The sequence below is a fragment of the Oncorhynchus clarkii genome, chromosome 29 (genome assembly GCF_045791955.1).
Source record: "Oncorhynchus clarkii lewisi isolate Uvic-CL-2024 chromosome 29, UVic_Ocla_1.0, whole genome shotgun sequence".
NCBI lineage: Eukaryota > Metazoa > Chordata > Actinopteri > Salmoniformes > Salmonidae > Oncorhynchus > Oncorhynchus clarkii.
In genome coordinates, this window is record NC_092175.1 from 25,655,167 (window position 1) to 25,675,490 (window position 20,324).

General features: G+C 45.4%; 1 protein-coding gene across 1 annotated transcript in view; it reads left to right on the forward strand.

Annotated features, from left to right (window-relative positions):
* The window catches only part of LOC139388308 (leucine-rich repeat transmembrane neuronal protein 4-like), a 138,572-nt gene that overhangs the window by 2,827 nt on the left and 115,421 nt on the right, over window positions 1-20,324 (forward strand). The window contains exon 2 of the mRNA XM_071134908.1: window positions 13,376-14,937. Within this exon, the coding sequence (XP_070991009.1) occupies window positions 13,376-14,937 (1,562 nt within the window). The remainder of the gene's footprint in view (window positions 1-13,375; window positions 14,938-20,324) is intronic.

A 20,324-nucleotide genomic window follows, 5' to 3' on the forward strand; every position in this document is an offset into this window, starting at 1 on the left:
TCGCAACCTTTATATTGCTAGACATTCCCAATATATCCCTGACCAACCACCCTACGTTCGTTTTTGACTTAAGTAACCATCTGTCTTATGTAACCATACCAAACACAACATTTGCTATGTTATATCTAGTCTATGAGACCAGGCTGTTTCATCATATCCCCCATTTGCACAACATACTTGCCAGCTTGCAATACAATATTTCAACCTCTAGCAGATGCATATGTATGGTCTAAAGTTTATGGGGTGGAGAGCACATTCTCACATCAAGTAATTTTTTTTTATCAATGCCAACTTTTGTGTGAACTGGCACACGCATATTTTGGGGTAAATTTTGTATGTATACTCGGTTGAGGCCCCTGGGGCATCATTTATCAAAGGGGTGTGGGCACATAAAAGACTCTAAAACTTGTGTGTGCCAGTTTTCCCGCAAAGGTTTTGAACTTGATGGGAAGTGTGCGTATCTCCACGCAAATCTCAAACCATGAGTGCACACAACTTCTAGAAGGTTGATCTACTGTATTGCAAGAAATAGGCTTATTGTTTGTTTGGGGAAATGGTAGGTGTTTGATGCACTGGAATTATAATAATGGTAGGAAATGCATTAGATACAGACCTGATGATAAAACAGATGCATTTGCCGTTGGTAAAGAGATTGCATAGCAGCATGTCATCTAATGTGTTTATTTAACTTTTATTATAGGCCTACATCATAATCGCATCGCAGGACATGTCTCTCCTTTTCTGACATAACTGGTTTAAATTATTCCCACTACAGAAATAGTAGGCTACCATCGCTCATTCAATAGCAAAGCATGTTCGAAAGTACTGTACACTGAACGGGAATATAAATGCAACATGTTACAATTTCAAAGTTTTAACTGAGTTACAGTTTATATAAGGAAATCAGTCAATTGGAATATATTAATTAGGCCTAAATCTATGGATTTCACATGCCTGGGAATACAGATATGCATCTGTTGGTCACAGACACCTTAAAAAAAGATAGGGGCGTAGATCAGAAGACCAGTCAGTATCTGGTGTGACCACCATTTGCCTAATGCAGCGTGACACATCTCCTTCACATAGAGTTGATCAGGGGGTTGATTGTGGCCTGTGGAATGTTGTCCCAATCCTCTTCAATGGCTGTGTGAAGTTGCTGGATATTGACGGGAACTGGAACACGCTGTCATACATGTCGATCCAGAGCATCCCACACATGCTCAATGTGTGGCATGTGTGGTGAGTTTGCAGTGGAAGAACTGGGACATTTTCAGCTTCCAGGAATTGTGTATAGATCCTTGTGACATGCATTATCATACTGAAACATGAGGTGATATCGGCAGATGAATGGCACGACAATGGGTCTCAGGATCTCGTCACGGTATCTCTGTCCATTCAAAATGCCATCAATAAAATGCAATTATGTTCGTTGTCCATAGCTTATGCCTTCCCATACCATAACCCGTGGGGTACTCTGTTCACAGCGATGACAGCAAACCGATCGCCCACACGACGCCATACATGCTGTCTGCCATCTGCCCAGTAAAGTTGAAACCGGAATTCATTTGTGAAGAGCACACTTCTCCAGCGTGCCAGTGGCCATCGAAGGTGAGTATTTGCCGACTGAAGTTGGTTATGATTGTCAGGTCAAGACCCTGGTGAGGACAACGAGCATGCAGATGAGAATCTCTGAGACAATTTCTGACAGTTTGTGCAGAAATTATTAGGTTGTGCAAACTCACATTTTCATCTGCTGTCCCTCTGGCTGGTCTCAGATGATCCCGCAGTGGCCATCGAAGGTGAGCATTTGCCCACTGAAGTTGGTTACGACGCCAAACTGCAGTCAGGTCAAGACCCTGATAAGGACGATGAGCATGTAGATGAGCTTCCTTGAAATTGTTACTGACAGTTTGGTGCAGATATTATTCGGTTGTGCAAACCCACATTTTCAAATGCTGTCTGGGTGGCTGGTCTCAGACGATCCCACAGGAGGTCCTGGGCTGGTTACACGTGGTCTGCGGCTGTAAGGCTTGTTGGACGTACTGCCACATTCTCTAAAACAATGTTGGAGGTGGCTTATGGTAGAGAAGAAAACATTAAATTCTCTAGCAACTGCTCTGGAGGACATTCCTGCAGTCAGTATGCCAATTGAAAGCTCCCTCAAAACTTGAGACATCTTTGTTCCAAGTATCTTGGCAAAGGAGAAATGCTCACTCTCAGGGATGTAATCAAATTTGTGTGCAAAATAGAAGAGAAATAAGCCATTTACGTGTATTGAACATCTTTTATTTCAGCTCATGAAACATGGGACCAACACTTTACATGTTGTGTTAATATTTTTGTTCAGTGTAAATAGAACAGTAAATTGACAGTATGGGATGGCTACTGTTTTGCTGTGCGATAGGTTTAGGAGCACGACATCAAAGTCTATTTAATTTCAGAGCCTATAGGCTACAAAGGCAGTATAGAAAAACTCAATCATGTATTGATAAACAAAATTTACTTTTAATTTGTTTGAAAGGACAATCAATCTTGTACAATGCGCAGCCACTGTTTGGAACTCGCTAAGCAGCATGCATTTTTTATTTGGATAAGTCACTAGAACGTTCTGCCCACACCTCTACAGAAATCACATTTTCCATTGATTTTTTTTGGGGGGGGGGCTTTCATGGCCCAGTTCCACATCTCCAAATCAAAGGTGAATGGAGGGCGTTTTCTAGTCGAGGTTGTAGCGCTCGTTTTACGACCACACATATAATATGGTTCTGATTTATCAATGAAAACATGCCTGTATGTTGCATGTGACAGTTTGATAAAGAACAATAATTTGTTGCGCACGCAAATCCTAGAACCTCCACGTACGCCAGAATTTAGTAAGAAATGTACGCATGGTTGAAAAATGAGGCCCCTCGAGAGGGCAGCAGGGCAGGGGTGGCTCTGAGAGAGGATGTGACAGTCATCAATAGTGTTGTGAGTGCTGGAGGTTGATTGGTTATTCTCAGTCACTCCAACCTGACGGAACCCTTCCCGCCAGGGGAAATCAGAAAACAGACACAAGGACAAAACAACTCTACACTAACACACATCTCTGTGTGCGTGCACGCGCTTTTGGATACTGGTGTATTGAGGAGAATCCACCACAAACTTTCTCTTCATCCAGTTGCCCTTGTTTGTACTGTAGACCACCTACTTCAGTAACTGCAAATGCATTTCTGTGATTACACAAAGACATCTGCGTATCCTCAGAACATTGAGGCAATACACACAGGACAGGAAGCGCTGGTTCCCAAGCACCAAGGAAATTGGACTGCTTCGGCTGGCTAGTACTCATCTCAATGTTAATTGGAGACTAATAGGATGGCTTAGGCTGGTCTGAGGGGACGTCCTTCCCTAAGCATTAGGCTCGTGTCCAGACACAATGTGGGCATGGCTGCACCTGATAGCAGTTTTGTTAATGGCAAAAAAAACACAACAATGAGCCACTTGGGTGTTCAAAGATCATAGCGTAGTGTATATTTGCCAAGCTATGATTTATATATCTTGACAGTGGGTCAGCTTTGTGCTCTTCCTCTCATTCTTTGTTAAAGTTTAAAAACAAAAGGATCCATATCCCTGGCATCTTAGTTGTATTGTAGCAATCTTAGTAGTAGTGCTAGTAGTATTGGTAGTAGGAGTAGCAGAAGCAGAGATATTCTGGTATTATAAGGGGATAAGTAGTAAATTGACTTATACAGTTAATCCTAGCATGGTAATCACAATAAAAAGCAAAGGTGCACCAATGATATGGGCAACAAACCAATGATTGGAACATGGATGATTATGGCTATGCAGTTCAAGGGGAAAAAATAAGTCTAACAACTGAAGTGGTAATAGTGGAGTATTAGGAATGAAGAGGTGATATATAGTTAATCGGCTGATATGGTAACCAAATGGTAATGATTAGGGAAGTATGGTAGAGAGGTGGTAATCGATACACACAGCTCATGAGTGACACCCCTGAAGGCAACCTATGTTCTTCTCTGAATAAGATAAGAGTTATATGAGGAGAGGAAGATGGCTTAGTGAATCATTAGTGCACAGAGTGCTCATTAAACCACACATAGTGTCAGTCAGGGCATAAAGGTGCCTAATGAAGAAGGCTCAAGCTAAAGTATGTATCTCACAAGCTACAGTGCCTTGCGAAAGTATTCGGCCCCCTTGAACTTTGCGACCTTTTGCCACATTTCAGGCTTCAAACATAAAGATATAAAACTGTATTTTTTGTGAAGAATCAACAACAAGTGGGACACAATCATGAAGTGGAACGACATTTATTGGATATTTCAAACTTTTTTAACAAATCAAAAACTGAAAAATTGGGCGTGCAAAATTATTCAGCCCCCTTAAGTTAATACTTTGTAGCGCCACCTTTTGCTGCGATTACAGCTGTAAGTCGCTTGGGGTATGTCTCTATCAGTTTTGCACATCGAGAGACTGACATTTTTTCCCATTCCTCCTTGCAAAACAGCTCGAGCTCAGTGAGGTTGGATGGAGAGCATTTGTGAACAGCAGTTTTCAGTTCTTTCCACAGATTCTCGATTGGATTCAGGTCTGGACTTTGACTTGGCCATTCTAACACCTGGATATGTTTATTTTTGGACCATTCCATTGTAGATTTTGCTTTATGTTTTGGATCATTGTCTTGTTGGAAGACAAATCTCCGTCCCAGTCTCAGGTCTTTTGCAGACTCCATCAGGTTTTCTTCCAGAATGGTCCTGTATTTGGCTCCATCCATCTTCCCATCAATTTTAACCATCTTCCCTGTACCTGCTGAAGAAAAGCAGGCCCAAACCATGATGCTGCCACCACCATGTTTGACAGTGGGGATGGTGTGTTCACGGTGATGAGCTGTGTTGCTTTTACGCCAAACATAACGTTTTGCAATGTTGCCAAAAAGTTCAATTTTGGTTTCATCTGACCAGAGCACCTTCTTCCACATGTTTGGTGTGTCTCCCAGGTGGCTTGTGGCAAACTTTAAACGACACTTTTTATGGATATCTTTAAGAAATGGCTTTCTTCTTGCCACTCTTCCATAAAGGCCAGTTTTGTGCAATATACGACTGATTGTTTTCCTATGGACAGAGTCTCCCACCTCAGCTGTAGATCTCTGCAGTTCATCCAGAGTGATCATGGGCCTCTTGGCTGCATCTCTGATCAGTCTTCTCCTTGTATGAGCTGAAAGTTTAGAGGGACGGCCAGGTCTTGGTAGATTTGCAGTGGTCTGATACTCCTTCCATTTCAATATTATCGCTTGCACAGTGCTCCTTGGGATGTTTAAAGCTTGGGAAATCTTATTGTATCCAAATCCGGCTTTAAACTTCTTCACAACAGTATGTCGGACCTGCCTGGTGTGTTCCTTGTTCTTCATGATGCTCTCTGCGCTTTTAACGGACCTCTGAGACTATCACAGTGCAGGTGCATTTATACGGAGACCTGATTACACACAGGTGGATTGTATTTATCATCATTAGTCATTTAGGTCAACATTGGATCATTCAGAGATCCTCACTGAACTTCTGGAGAGAGTTTGCTGCACTAAAAGTAAAGGGGCTGAATAATTTTGCACGCCCAATTTTTCAGTTTTTGATTTGTTAAAAAAGTTTGAAATATCCAACAAATGTCGTTCCACTTCATGATTGTGTCCCACTTGTTGATTCTTCAAAAAAAATACAGTTTTATATCTTTATGTTTGAAGCCTGAAATGTGGCAAAAGGTCGCAAAGTTCAAGGGGGCCGAATACTTTCGCAAGGCACTGTATGTTAATAAAGCTACACATCTCTTAGATGTGTAAATGTACACTAAATCTGATGAACACACAATTTGTTTGTGTAATGCATCACATGAAAGACATGGAAAAACATGCAATGACATTTTCTTTACAGTAAATAAACAATGTTGTGTTCTATAATGTTGACTTGCCTAATTAGAGTTAAAAAAAATACAAAACTTTGTACGTTTTTGAAACACAGGAATATACATGTTTTGCTTTTGTGATGTACTGATATTGTAACAAATTTGACATGAGTAAAAAACACTGCAGATAGAGAAATCATTTGTTAAGCTTTTGATCAGCATTTTCCTGTTAGTAATTTATCTTCTAGACTAGAGACTAACTAAAGAAAACTAAATAATTGATGGAGGACCTGGTTCAATCAAAAACTGTCATACATTATCTTTAGAATCCCAAGGTTTTACACACACACACACACACACACACACACACACACACACACACACACACACACACACACACACACACACACACACACACACACACACACACACACACACACACACACACAGAGAGAATCAATCAATAAAATGTATTTTATAAAGCCATTTTTACATCAGCAGTTATCACAAAGTGCTTACAGTGCATTGGGATAGTATTCAGATCCTTTTACCATATTTTATTACGTTACAGCCTTATTCTAACAAAAAGTTGTGTACCAATCTACACACAATGACCCATAATGCCAAAGCAACATTTTTTTAATTTTTTTTGTTGTTGCAAATTCATTACAATTTTTATTTTTTTAAATATCACATTTACATAAGTGTTCAGCCTCGTTACTCATTACTTTGGCAGCGATTACAGCCTTGCATCTTCTTGAGTATGATGCTACTATGGGGAGTTTCTCCCATTCTTCTCTGCAGATCCTCTCAATCTCTGTTAGGTTGGATGTGGAGCGTTGCTGCAGGTCTCTCCAGAGATGTTCGATCGGGTTCAAGTCCGGGTTTTGGCTGGGCCACTCAAGGACATTCAGAGACTTGTCCCGTTGTCTTGGCTGTGTGCTTAGGATCATTGTCCTGTTGGAAGGTGAACCTTCGCCACAGTCTGAGCACTCTGGAGCAGATTTTCATCAAGGAATAAGGATGCTTGCTCTATGGGGTTTTAAGCCGGGTATCTGTATACTGTACATTAATACTATATGCCTATGGATTCTTGAAGAGTAAATACATTATGTGTGCATCATAGGCTTAGTTCAAATGTCTTACCTCATCAGAAACCAAAATATAAGCTTGTTTTACTCCAGTGTTTGTAATAATAAAAAAAATGGAAACAAACACTGTAGGCTCAAAACATGGTTAAAACTATACATTTGATGTCATGGATGAATTTGAGAGTGGTTTCATTTCTCCAGGCCCGTTCCTCAGCTTTTTACAAAAAGAGGGGTGATTGCTTTTGTTATTGTTTCAACTAAGATTTTTAGCTTTAAGCCTCAAGTACGGTCAAAGGCATTTTATTCTATCTCACTGATACACATCTGAAACGTTAGCATGCATACACCATCACTGTCACATTTCCCATCATAGAGGAACATCTAGGATGATTGGAGTGTCACACTAACCACGTTTCCATCCACGGTTTTTATGTGAGTAAAGTCATACTGTGTAAAAAAAATCACAACAGCTGTAATGGAAACTTTCGCTACAGTTTGATAAATGCTGATATACACTGTAATTTCTTCTTTTGACATGTTGGGATATTTTTGTGTCAATAAAAACAATTATGCAAGAAATGGCTGTGGAAATGCATTTATGTGCAAACATTGATATAATAACCATTATATTGAAGTAAACTTGGAGTCTAGTGATGATAGGGTGTCTGGTCCTCCTACTAAGACTGGGGAAACCATGCAGTTTATTAGGCGACAGATGAAATAAATTATGATGAACTTCACAGGGTGGTGACAGTGCATGGTGATGAGCTCGATGCTCCTTTACAATAAATATATCGTAAAGATATTATTCTGGTTACATGATGATTGATGCTTAATATTCTCACTCTTATCCATAATAAATTCATCATGTAGACTAGCCTATCCACACTGTCTCCGTGAGCTGTTGTCTAGAGCACACGTGTCAAGACCAGAGTAGGCAAATTTGCTATTTCATTATTTCTGATTTAACTAGGCAACTTTTAACACAACAGTTCCTGTGGCAAAACTATCGAGTCAAAAAGGCAATGGACATGCGTTGAACTTTAGATTTTTATTAGGTACCTGAAAACTTAAGCTGAAAGGTACAATTCATGTGCGTTATGTCAGCACGCACAGATTTCTCTCCTGAACAAGTCTGTTTGGTGGAAACACTTCAGGTGGGAAATGACGCATATTTTCTTCATGCTGATTTTCTTTTATATTCGCATGAAAATCTGTCGCCAACCTAGCTTATGACATACATATGATAACCAATTTAAAAACAACTATGGGCTATATTAAACCACACATTCATCCTACCTTTGGATTAAAGGATGTTAACCGGGTATTACAGGGGTTTAGCCCAGAGAAAAGAGCACACAACCAGTGGATGCACTCCTCAAGAGGAAATCAATGCATCTTAATGACAGATCGTTAGTGACTCTGTAAGGGGAGTGCTTTTAATGGAAACAGCTCACTCTCACCGACGGACAAAGACCGATTGCGCTGGGCACACACTGGTTGAATCAACGTTGTTTCCATGTCATTTCAATGAAATTACGTTGAACCAACATGAAATAGACATTGAATTGACGTCTAGGCTCAGTGGGATATCAAACCTGGCTACATACTGACCGATTCTCATTATCACCATCAGTGGTTCAATAGTCTGCATCTGCAGTATTTCTTCTATATCATTTCTTGTCTCAAGTAGCAGTAACATTATATCTAAGGACACAGCACAGCATGATCAGATAACTGTTTTTGTCTGTACTTATATTCAAATGGTTCATGTACAGGTAACTACCAACATAAAGTGTCTTAATAGGGCGTTGGGCCAACACGAGCCAGAACAGCTTCAATGCACCTTGGCATAGATACTACAAGTGTCTGGAACTATATGGGAGGGATCCGACACCATTGTTCCAGGAGAAATTCCATCATTTTGGTGTTTAGTTGATGGTGGTAGAAAACTCTGTCTAAGGCCCACTCCAGAATTCAGTTGGGTTGAGATCTGATGACTGAGAAGGCCATGGCATATGGTTTACATAATTTGAATGCTCATCAAACCATTCAGTGACCAATTGTGCCCTGTTGATGGGGGCATTGTCATCCTATGGGGGAGTAGCCATGGTAGCCAAAATAATGGCCTGCCCAGCATTTTTATACATCAAATAAAATAAAACGTTATTTGTCACATAAGCCAAATACAACAGGTATAGACTTTACCGTGTAATGCTTACTTATGATCCCTTTTCTGGAGTGGCCCTTAGACAGCGTTATACAAGGAGTACCAGTACTGAGGGGGTACGAGATAGTTGAGGTAATATATAGAGTACATGTACTGTAGGTAGGGGTAAAAGTGACAAGTCATTCAGGATAGATAATAGTGTGAAAGAGTGTGAGTGTGTGGGGCTGTCACGTTCTGACCATCGTTCGTGTGTGTTTTCCTTGTTTTAGTGTTGGTCAGGACGTGAACTGGGTGGGCATTCTATGTTGGATGTCTTGTTTGTCTATTTCTATGTCTGGCCTGATATGGTTCTCAATCAGAGGCAGGTGTTAGTCATTGTCTCTGATTGGGAACCATATTTAGGTAGCCTGGGTTTCACTGTGTGTTTGTGGGTGATTGTCCTTAGTGTTAGTTTGCACCAGTTTAGGCTGTTTCGGTTTTCATTACGTTTATTATTTTGCACTGTTTGTATTTAGATTCGTGTTGCTATAGTCACAATAAACATGGATTGCAATCTACACGCCGCATTTTGGTCCGACTCTCCTTCTCATACAGAAAACCGTTACAGAATCACCCACCACAAAAGGACCAAGCAGCGTGTCAACAGGCAGGAGCAGCGCGAGGAGATACATAGTAAGGATTTCTGGACATGGGAGGAAATCCTCGACGGGAGAGGACCCTGGGCTAAACCAGGGGAGTGTAGCCGCACCAAGGTGCAGCAGGAGAAGGAACAGAGGCAGCAGCAGCAGGAGCAGCTGCAGTGGGAGAGGCTGCACCACCTGGGGAAATGGACATGGGAGGAGGAACTGGACGGTAAAGGACCCTGGGCTCAGCCTGGAGAATATCGCCGCCCCAAGGAAGAACTGGAGGCGGCGAAAGCTGAGAGGCGTAGATATGAGGAGGCAGCACGACGTAGCGGATGGAAGCCTGAGAGGCAGCCCCAAAAATTTCTTGGGGGGGGGCTAACAGGGAGTATGGCTACGCCAGGTAGGAAACCTGGGCAGACTCCCTGTGCTTACCGGGGGGCTAGAGAGACCGGACAGGCACCGTGTTATGCAGTGGTGCGCACGGTGTCTCCAGTGCGGGTGCATAGCCCGGTGCGGTATATTCCAACTCCGCGTGTCGGCCGGGCTAGATTGAGCGTCGAGCCTAATGCCATGAAGCCGGCTCTACGCAGCTGGTCCCCAGTGCGTCTCCTTGGGCCGGCTTACATGGCACCAGCCTTGCGCTCGGTGTCTCCGGTTCGCCTGCATAGCCCAGTGCGGGCTATTCCACCTCGCCGCACTGGCAGGGCGACCGTGAGCATTCAACCAGGTAAGGTTGGGCAGGCTCGGTGCTCAAGAGCTCCAGTGCGCCTGCACGGTCCGGTTTTTCCAGTACCACCTCCACACCCCAGCCCTCCGGTAGCAGCTCCCCGCACCAGGCTTCCTGTGCGTGTCCTCGGCCCAGTACCACCAGTGCCAGCACCACGCATCAGGCCTACAGTGCGCCTCGCCTGTCCAGCGCTGCCAGAGCCTTCCTCCTCTCCAGCGCTGTCGGAGTCTCCCGCCTGTTTAGCGCTGTTAGAGCCTTCCTTCTCTACAGCGCTGCCGGAGTCTCCCGCCTGTTCAGAACTGCCAGTCTGCATAGAGCTGCCAGTCTGCAAGGAGCTGCCAGTCTGCATAGAGCTGCCAGTCTGCAAGGAGCTGCCAGTCTGCAAGGAGCTGCCAGTCTGCATAGAGCTGCCAGTCTGCAAGGAGCTGCCAGTCTGCAAGGAGCTGCCTTTCTGCAGGATGCCGCCAAAGCTGCCAGTCTGCAAGGAGCCGCCAGAGCTGCCAGTCTGCAAGGAGCCGCCAGAGCTGCCAGTTAGTATGGAGCAGCCAGGGCCGCCAGTCAGTATGGAGCAGCCAGGGCCGCCAGTCAGCATGGAGCAGTCAGGGCCGCCAGTCAGCATGGAGCAGTCAGGGCCGCCAGTCAGCATGGAGCAGCCAGGGCCGCCAGTCAGCATGGAGCAGCCAGGGCCGCCAGTCAGCATGGAGCAGCCAGGGCCGCCAGTCAGCATGGAGCAGCCAGTCAGCATGGAGCAGCCAGAGCAGCCAGTCAGCATGGAGCAGCCAGAGCTGCCAGTCAGCATGGAGCAGCCAGTCAGCATGGAGCAGCCAGAGCTGCCAGTCATCATGGAGCAGCCAGTCAGCATGGAGCAGCCAGAGCAGCCAGTCGACCAGACTCTTCCAGATCTGCCAGTCGACCAGACTCTTCCAGATCTGCCAGTCGACCAGACTCTTCCAGATCTGCCAGTCGACCAGACTCTTCCAGATCTGCCAGTCGACCAGACTCTTCCAGATCTGCCATTCGACCAGAATCTTCCAGATCTGCCAGTCGACGAGACTCTTCCAGATCTGCCAGTCGACCAGACTCTTCCAGATCTGCCAGTCGACCAGACTCTTCCAGATCTGCCAGTCGACCAGACTCTTCCGGATCCGCCAGTCAGCCAGGATCTTCCAGAACCGCCAGCCAGCCAGGATCTGCCGGATCCAACCACCTGCCTGAGCTTCCTCTCAGTGCTGAGCTTCCTCTCAGTGCTGAGCTTCCTCTCAGTGCTGAGCTACCCATCAGTCCTGAGCTACCTCTGTCCCGAGCTGCCCCTCTGTCCCGAGCGGTCTTTAAGGAGGGTAACCTATCTAGGGACGCTAAGGAGGTGGACTAAAACTGTTATGGAGTGGGGTCCACGTCCAGCGCCAGAGCCGCCACCGCGGACAGATGCCCACCCACACCCTCCCCCATAGGTTTAAGTTGTGCGTCCGGAGTCCGCACCTTGGAGGGGGGGTACTGTCACGTTCTGACCATCGTTCGTGTGTGTTTTCCTTGTTTTAGTGTTGGTCAGGACGTGAACTGGGTGGGCATTCTATGTTGGATGTCTTGTTTGTCTATTTCTATGTCTGGCCTGATATGGTTCTCAATCAGAGGCAGGTGTTAGTCATTGTCTCTGATTGGGAACCATATTTAGGTAGCCTGGGTTTCACTGTGTGTTTGTGGGTGATTGTCCTTAGTGTTAGTTTGCACCAGTTTAGGCTGTTTCGGTTTTCATTACGTTTATTATTTTGCACTGTTTGTATTTAGATTCGTGTTGCTATAGTCACAATAAACATGGATCGCAATCTACACGCCGCATTTTGGTCCGACTCTCCTTCTCATACAGAAAACCGTTACAGGGGCGTCAATATGCATGTGTGTGAGAGTATGTAGAGTGTGTGTGTGTGTATTGGAGTATTGGTGTGGTGTGTGTGTGTGAGTGTATGGGTAGAGTCCAGTGAGTATGCATAGAGCCAGTGCAAGTGGGTCAGTGCAAATAAAAAGGGGGTCAATGTAAATAGTCCGGGTGACCATTTGATTAACTGTTCAGCAGTCTTATTGCTTGGTAGTATAAGCTGTTCAGGAACCTTTTGTTCCCAGACTTGGCGTTCCGGTACCCCGGTAGCAGAGAGAACAATCTAGGACTTGGGTGGCTGAAGTATTTGACTTTTTCGTGACATTTTTGTACCTTAATCATGGTGGGATGTTAATTGCTTAATTATCTCATGAACCACGCCTGTGTGGAAGCAACTGCTTTCAATCCCCTTTGTATCCCTCATATCCCTCAAGTGTTTCTATTAGTTTAGCACTTACAGAACATTTATATATGTTTCTTGTGCACAGCAGAATTGTTTAACTCCATAGAGTTTCTAGAGAACTGACTCTTTATTTGAACTTGGTGGAAGTGAACACCATGATTTACTCAGACCCCTTAACTACTCTGTTATGGTTCAATGTGAAGTGGCTAAATTCTAAATTGATACTCCTCCGGATTTGTATACACAACCGCCAGCTCCTGAATGTTAATTTGCTGGGAGCCGGGTTGCTTTCATGACTTCTCTTGTTTGCCTTAAGCACTGTGGCGGCTTGTGGGAAGACTAAATTCAGACAGAGACAGGTTGCAGTTAAAACCAAATTAAAACCACCATTTTCTTCACCTGTTGAATACATTATATATGAACAGTAAGCAGGTAGTGGTAGTCTTGGGTGCTGAGGAATAATTGACCCACATGGTTGATAATAACATGGACCATCATTGCCACCCACATTTAACGTGACAGATGGGTTGTTGTTAGATGCTTTCAGTAAAAAGTGATATTCTCTCTCTCTCTCAATCTGTCCCTCTCTGCAGGCTCTGCTATGCGGCGCCGCTGGCTGATGGTACCGCTGCTCATGCAGGTGTGGCTGGCTGCATCTCCGTCCCTCAGCGAGCGCCCATGCCCCAAAAGCTGTCGCTGCGATGGGAAAATCGTCTACTGTGAGTCAAGCGCCTTTCGTGATGTCCCCAAGAACCTCTCAGGGGGCTGCCAAGGCCTGTCCTTACGTTACAACAGTCTGGCGAGTCTCAGAGCCGGACAGTTTGTGGGCCTCAACCAGCTCATCTGGCTCTACTTGGACCACAACTACATTGCCTCTGTGGACGTACTGGCTTTCCAAGGCGTTCGGAGGCTCAAGGAGCTGATCCTGAGTTCCAACAAGATCACAATGCTCCACAACACCACTTTCCACCCTATACCCAACCTCCGCAACCTGGACCTGTCTTACAACAAACTGGCAGCCCTGCAGCCGGGCCAGTTCCAGGGCCTCCGCAAGCTCCTCAGCCTGCACATGCGCTCCAACTCCTTGAAGAGCATCCCCGTGCGTCTGTTCCAGGACTGCAGAAACCTGGAGTTCCTGGACCTGGGCTACAACCGCCTGCGCAGCATCACCCGCAACGCCTTTTCAGGCCTGCTGAAACTGACTGAGCTGCACTTGGAGCACAACCAGTTCTCCAAGATCAACTTTTCCCACTTCCCACGCCTCTACAACCTGCGGGCGCTGTACCTGCAGTGGAACCGCATCCGCTCCATGAGCCAGGGCCTCACCTGGACCTGGACCTCCCTGCAGAAGCTGGACCTGTCTGGCAATGATCTGCAAGAGGTGGATGCTACTGTCTACCAATGCTTGCCCAACCTTCAAACACTCAATCTGGATTCCAACAAACTGACCAACGTGTCCCAGGAGACAGTGTCGGCCTGGATCTCCTTGACCACCATCAGCCTGGCGGGGAATGTGTGGGACTGTGGCCCTGTGATCTGCCCCTTGGTGGTCTGGCTGAGGAACTTCAAGGGGAACAAGGAGACCACCATGATCTGCGCCGCCCCCAAGGAGGCCCAAGGTGAGAAGGTCATGGATGCCATAGACACCCACGGTGTGTGTCGGGCTACCGCCATCACACCCCTCACAGCCAGCACCCGGCCCACCCCCTCTAAAGGCCCAGACCAGACAGAACACCACCCAGCCTACCCCACGCCCCACACCGGAGCTGGGAAGAGGGGAGAGGGATCTAGAGGTGGCCCTACATCTTCAGCTGTCACCCCACCCATGGAACCACCACCTGAGCATGAGTTTGAGCCTGTGTCCTTTCACAAGATTGTGGCGGGGAGCGTTGCTCTGTTTTTGTCTGTGGCGATGATCCTGTTGGTGATCTACGTGTCGTGGAAGCGCTATCCCAGCAGCGTCAAGCAGTTGCAGGAACACTCTGCTGCGGCTCGCAAACGGCGGAAAAAAGCTAGAGAGACAGAGCACACGCTGAGCTCCCCACTGCAGGAGTACTATGTGGACTACAAGCCCACCAATTCGGAGGCCATGGACGTGCTTGTCAACGGGACTGGCTCCTGCACCTGCACCATCTCAGGCTCCAGGGAATGCGAGGTATGAACCACACCACCCGCCACCCCTTCTAAACAAATCTCTTCCACAGCGAGGCTATCTGAGGTAAATTCTTACACTGCTTTTGATAGATATTAACATCTGTGGCTTTTACTTTAGTATCTCCCCTCTTGGATTGACTGTATCTCTTTTTTAGAGGTTAGGAATGGTGTGTTGTGACGGGTAGAAGTTATGGATCACTTTGGGATCGCTTTGGGATTTCCTTGAGTAGTTTTCCTTGTGTTCAAAGAAGAGTTTTGGTATTCACTTACACCCTTGTCTCTGTTGAGAGGAAAACGTTGTTTGATGTAAAATTGTGTTGAAACGCAAATAAGTACAACCAATTACATTTACGATCCTAAATAATATCACTAGCTCAAAGTGTGCTGCTGGCTTTTTGTGATAAGTGATAGCTTTTTTCCATGAATTCTGAGAAGTAGTTTCAATTGCTTATTTTGGTGCAGGTTTTTTTTTCTCCAAAATGGCAAAGGCGTTGTTTTGTGTGTGTTCGGGTCTGTTTTTGATGAGCCACTTTGTTCAGATTCATCCCTGGACACATGTTCGTGATGCTAATGGTCACTGTTGTGACAGCAAAGAGGTTCAAACTCCATTGATGACTTCATCTTATTCCTGATATAGCAATGACTCACAATGTATTTCCACCTTTGCCTCTCTTTCTTCATCTTACATTCATAATTACAGGTGTAAGTTACACACACACTCACACAGACCGTGGCCGTAGTCTTGCCTACTACTACTTACTAAAACGCCATGCTGTGTGCTAATGCCTTTTAAAAGGCACTGTTTAGTTTAACAAATGCAGTAAGCAACACATCTCAGCATACTGTACTAGGCTCATCTACACTGATAATGAGTCATCTAATGCACAAGTTGCGTTTATTCCAGCCGTTAGTTCATTTTGGTACAGCATGTCACCTTATGTGATTATCAGCTGTTGTCAAACACGCTTGGGTCTAGAAGAACAATTCTCTTCCTCAATAGTGAGCAGCAAATTCTAGTAGATGAAAGCCGAAATGAGTATGACATCCTGGCAATTAAAGCATACAACATTTTCTAAATGTCACATACTACAAGACGTTCTATTTTCACAAACCCCACATGCCTGCTATTTAGAACACAAGTACAGGTTTCAGCCACACACGGCCACACACGGCCACACACGGCCTCACACGGCCTCACACGGCCACACACGGCCACACACGGCCACACGCGGCCACACACGGCCACACACACGGCCACACACGGCCACACACACGGCCACACACGGCCACACACGGCCTCACACGGCCTCACACGGCCACACACGGCCACACACGGCCACACACACCCTCACGGCCACACACGGCCACATACGGCCACACACGGCCACACAGCCACACACGGCCTCACAGCGACACACAAGGCCTCAAAGCCACACACAGCCTCAAAGCCACACACGGCCTCACACGGCCTCACACGGCCACACAAGGCCTCAAAGCCACACACAAGGCCTCAAAGCCACACACAAGGCCTCAAAGCCACACACAAGGCCTCAAAGCCACACACGGCCTCAAAGCCACACACGGCCACACACACACACACACACACACACACACACACACACACCTCAAACCCCTCCCCACAAACAAACACACACACACATTATAGTAAAAACAAAAAAGGGACCAACACAACTGAAACGTCACAAAGCATTTTAACCTTACTATAAGATGCTAACCTTATTATAAAATGATTAGCTAGCTGCCCTATAGTACGAGTCACTAACGATGTCCAAAGTATGATGTAGGACTGCAACATTTCCATTTACAGCAACATGTCCTCTAAACAAAATAGACAAACACACACCACACAGTGGTACATGTCCTACTGCAAAGATGCAGTGTCTGAAAGTCCCATAAGGAGTGCCACTGCTTGGGAATGTTTAAAATAAAAATAACCAGTTATTTTTTGACAACATGGCAGTCTCAACAGAGATAAACTAAGCATACGTTTCATTGTAATTTAAACGTTTCCATGTACTCCTACTGTCTGTTTTGTCCTCTAAGTTGCACCATCTAAAAAAGGTTGGTTTATATATAATGTGTTGTTTCTCTCAGATAACTTGCATATGGCCTCAAATACGGATCTGAATAAACTGGTCTAAGATCAGTGTTCTCTGTGTTCAATGTTAAGCTTTGATTATGCTAAGTGTCTTTTTGTATTCTGACGCTTGCCTTTGAAAACTGTCTGTCTGTCTGTCTGTCTGGATTTTGTGGCTTTGGTGAGTTGGCCCACTCATATGCTTTTTTAAATACTTTGTTCCGCAAAATGTTAGCCTTACATGGAAGGCAATTGCTCAAAATGGTTCTTCAGCAAGTACAAAGGTAAAAAATACATTAATATTCCACTGCAATTTCAGGTTATTTTCCCCTTCTCCTTTTGGCAACTCTCATATTTATTCAGGCCTGAAAATGTGACAAGCAAAACAGTGTCTGCTAAAAGGATACAAACACTTCACATTAAAATATAATGATACTTTTTTCTAATGACATCAGGGTCTTCCCTGAGGTAATTGTATATTTATTTCTTATCAATATCAAGGTCATAAAGTCAGATTGTGAATTGCTTGAAAGCCAATACACCTCAAACACTCTGAGGCTTGCCGGGGGCAAAAATATTATAGAAAAACGTATAGATGCTAGTGTCTTCGGTCGACAATTAGGCATGCGTGAGACTTCAAACATTCACCGCTAGTGAGAGAACAACTCTGTCATCCTCCTAATCCTGTCTCTTACACACTGCGGTTCTGTGCCGTCGCCATTCACAGCTCTGTTTGATCCGTTCTTAATGAGGGTGTTAGATCACCGGTATAGCAATCACATTACCTGGAAATGAAGCAAAGACTGCTCTCCTACTTGGCACTCTGCACTTATATTCTCTACCTGGCTATCTCTCCTTCTTTATTTCTCTCCTTGTCCTGCTCATGTTATTATCTCTACATCTTCCGTTCTTATTCTCTGGCCCTTTCTCCTCTTTTTCCTTTTAAAATATACTTATACTTATTTAACTTAAGCCTCTACAGTTATTTTATAACATGATCGGCCACTATTCTCTAGTAATGTACATTCAACCCCAGGGTATGTGTGTGTGTCCTGAATTTGTTTATTCCTACTGCGGCATAGAGAATTGTAGCATATAGGTTTACTTGTATTTCAGTATTTATAAAAGACTGTGTGTTTTCAGGTACTTTATGTTAATGGTTGCTGTGTCAATTCATGTATGCTTAACTTGCATGTGTTAGAATTTTTGTTGCAGTTGCGTATCTGGATGCTTGCGATTGTAATGCAGACCTTTTTCTCCTACGGACAAAAATAACCTTGTCAGGTTATTGTGGCTGACGGTGCCATTAGAGGCATCCTGTGCTGGAGGCACAGCAGCCTGGAGAGCTGGGAGGCAGGCACAACAGACAGGCAGACAGGCAAGCTGGCAGGTAGGCAGATAGACAGCTGGAGATACTGGCAGAGGTAGGCTGGCAGGTAGGCAGCGAGACAGGTATAACAGTAGGCTGGCAGCAAGACAGGTGAAAGCAGGTAAGTTTGCAGGGCAGGATACATAGATGGTAGGGAACTTGGACACACAGACCGAAAAGGCAGTTAGGCAGGCCGAGAAATTGGAAGCCATCCAGACTAGAAGATGGATTGGCAGGGCTGGGTCTACACAGACACACAGACAGCTCTCCACAGACGGCTGTCCATCCTGTGATCACTGCCACATTTTTTTAGGGAGATCAGAGGTCTGTAGAGCAAAGTCCAGCAGATTAGCCTGTTTTCCTCTCTGGCTGGACCAAACTGCAAGGCAAAAGTGGAAACAACAGAGAAGAAGTATCCTATCAAACCAATATCAAATCCTTTAACCTAATTAAGACCGAGTCAATTAGTATGTCTGTAACCTATTGAGGCAAGCTGTGCTGAATATATCATGATGTGACACACTACTACTCATAGATTAACTTTTGAGGAATGCACTATATATTCACAAGTATGTGGACTTCCCTTCAAATTAGTGTATTCGGCTTTTTCAGCCACACACGTTGCTGACAGGTTTAGAAAATCAAGCACACAGCCATGCAATCTCCATAAACAAACAATGGCAGTAGAATGGCCTTACTGAAGAGCTCAGGGACTTTCAACGTGGCACCTTCATAGGATGCCACCTTTCCAACAAGTCAGTTTGTCAAATTTCTGCCCTGCTAGAGCAGCGGTCAACTGTAGGTGCTGTTATTGTGAAGTGAAAACGTCTAGGAGCAACAACGGCTCAGCCGCGAAGTGGTAGACCACGCAAGCTCACAGAACAGGACCACTGAGTGCTGAAGCGCATAGCATGTAAAAATCATCTCTCTTCGGTTACAACATTCACTACAGAGTTCTAAACCAAGTCTGGAAGCAACAATAGCACAAGAACTGTTCACCAGGAGCTTCATGAAATGGGTATCCATGGCCGAGCAGCCACACATAGGCCTAAGATCACCATGCGCATTGCCAAGCGTCGGCTGGAGTAGTGCAAAGCTCGCTGCCATTGGACTCCGGAGCACTGGAAACATGTTCTCTGGAGTGATGAATCACGCTTCACCATATGGCAGTCCGACAGATGAATCTGGTTTCGGCGGATATCAGGACAACGCTACCTTCCCAAATGCATAGTGGAAGAATAATAATAGTCTGGGGAAGTTTTTCATGGTTCGGGCTAGGCCCTTTAGTCCCAGTGAAGGGAAATCTTAATGCTACAGCACACACTTACATTCTAGGCGATTCTGTACTTCCAACTATGTGGCAACCATTTGCGGAAGGCCCTTTCCTGTTTCAGAATGACAATGCCACCGTGCACAAAGCGAGGTCAATACAGAAATGGTTTGTCGAGGGGCCTCTTGAGTGTTGCAGCCGGCCGTGATCAGGAATCCCATAGGTCTGCGTACAATATGCCCAGCGTCGTACGAATTAGGGGAGGGATTGGCCGGGATGGGGGGGAGGCTTTACTTGGTTCATCGCACTTTAGCGACTCCTTGTGGCGGACCGGCACCTGCAGGCTGGCCTCGGTCGTCAGTTGAATGGTGTTTCCTCTGACCAGTTGGTGCGGCTGGCTTCTGGGTTATACATGTGGGTGTTAAGATGCGCCGTTTGGCGGGTCATGTTTTGGAGGACGCATGCATTGACCTTTGCCTCCCGACAACATTGAAATTGGGGGGAAACAAATAAATGGTTTGTCTAGATCGGTGTGGAAGAACTTGACTGGCCTGCACAGAGCCCTGACCTCAACCCCATTGAACACCTTTCGGATGAATTCGAACGCAGACTCCGAGCCAGGCCTAATCACCTAATATCAGTGCCCGACCT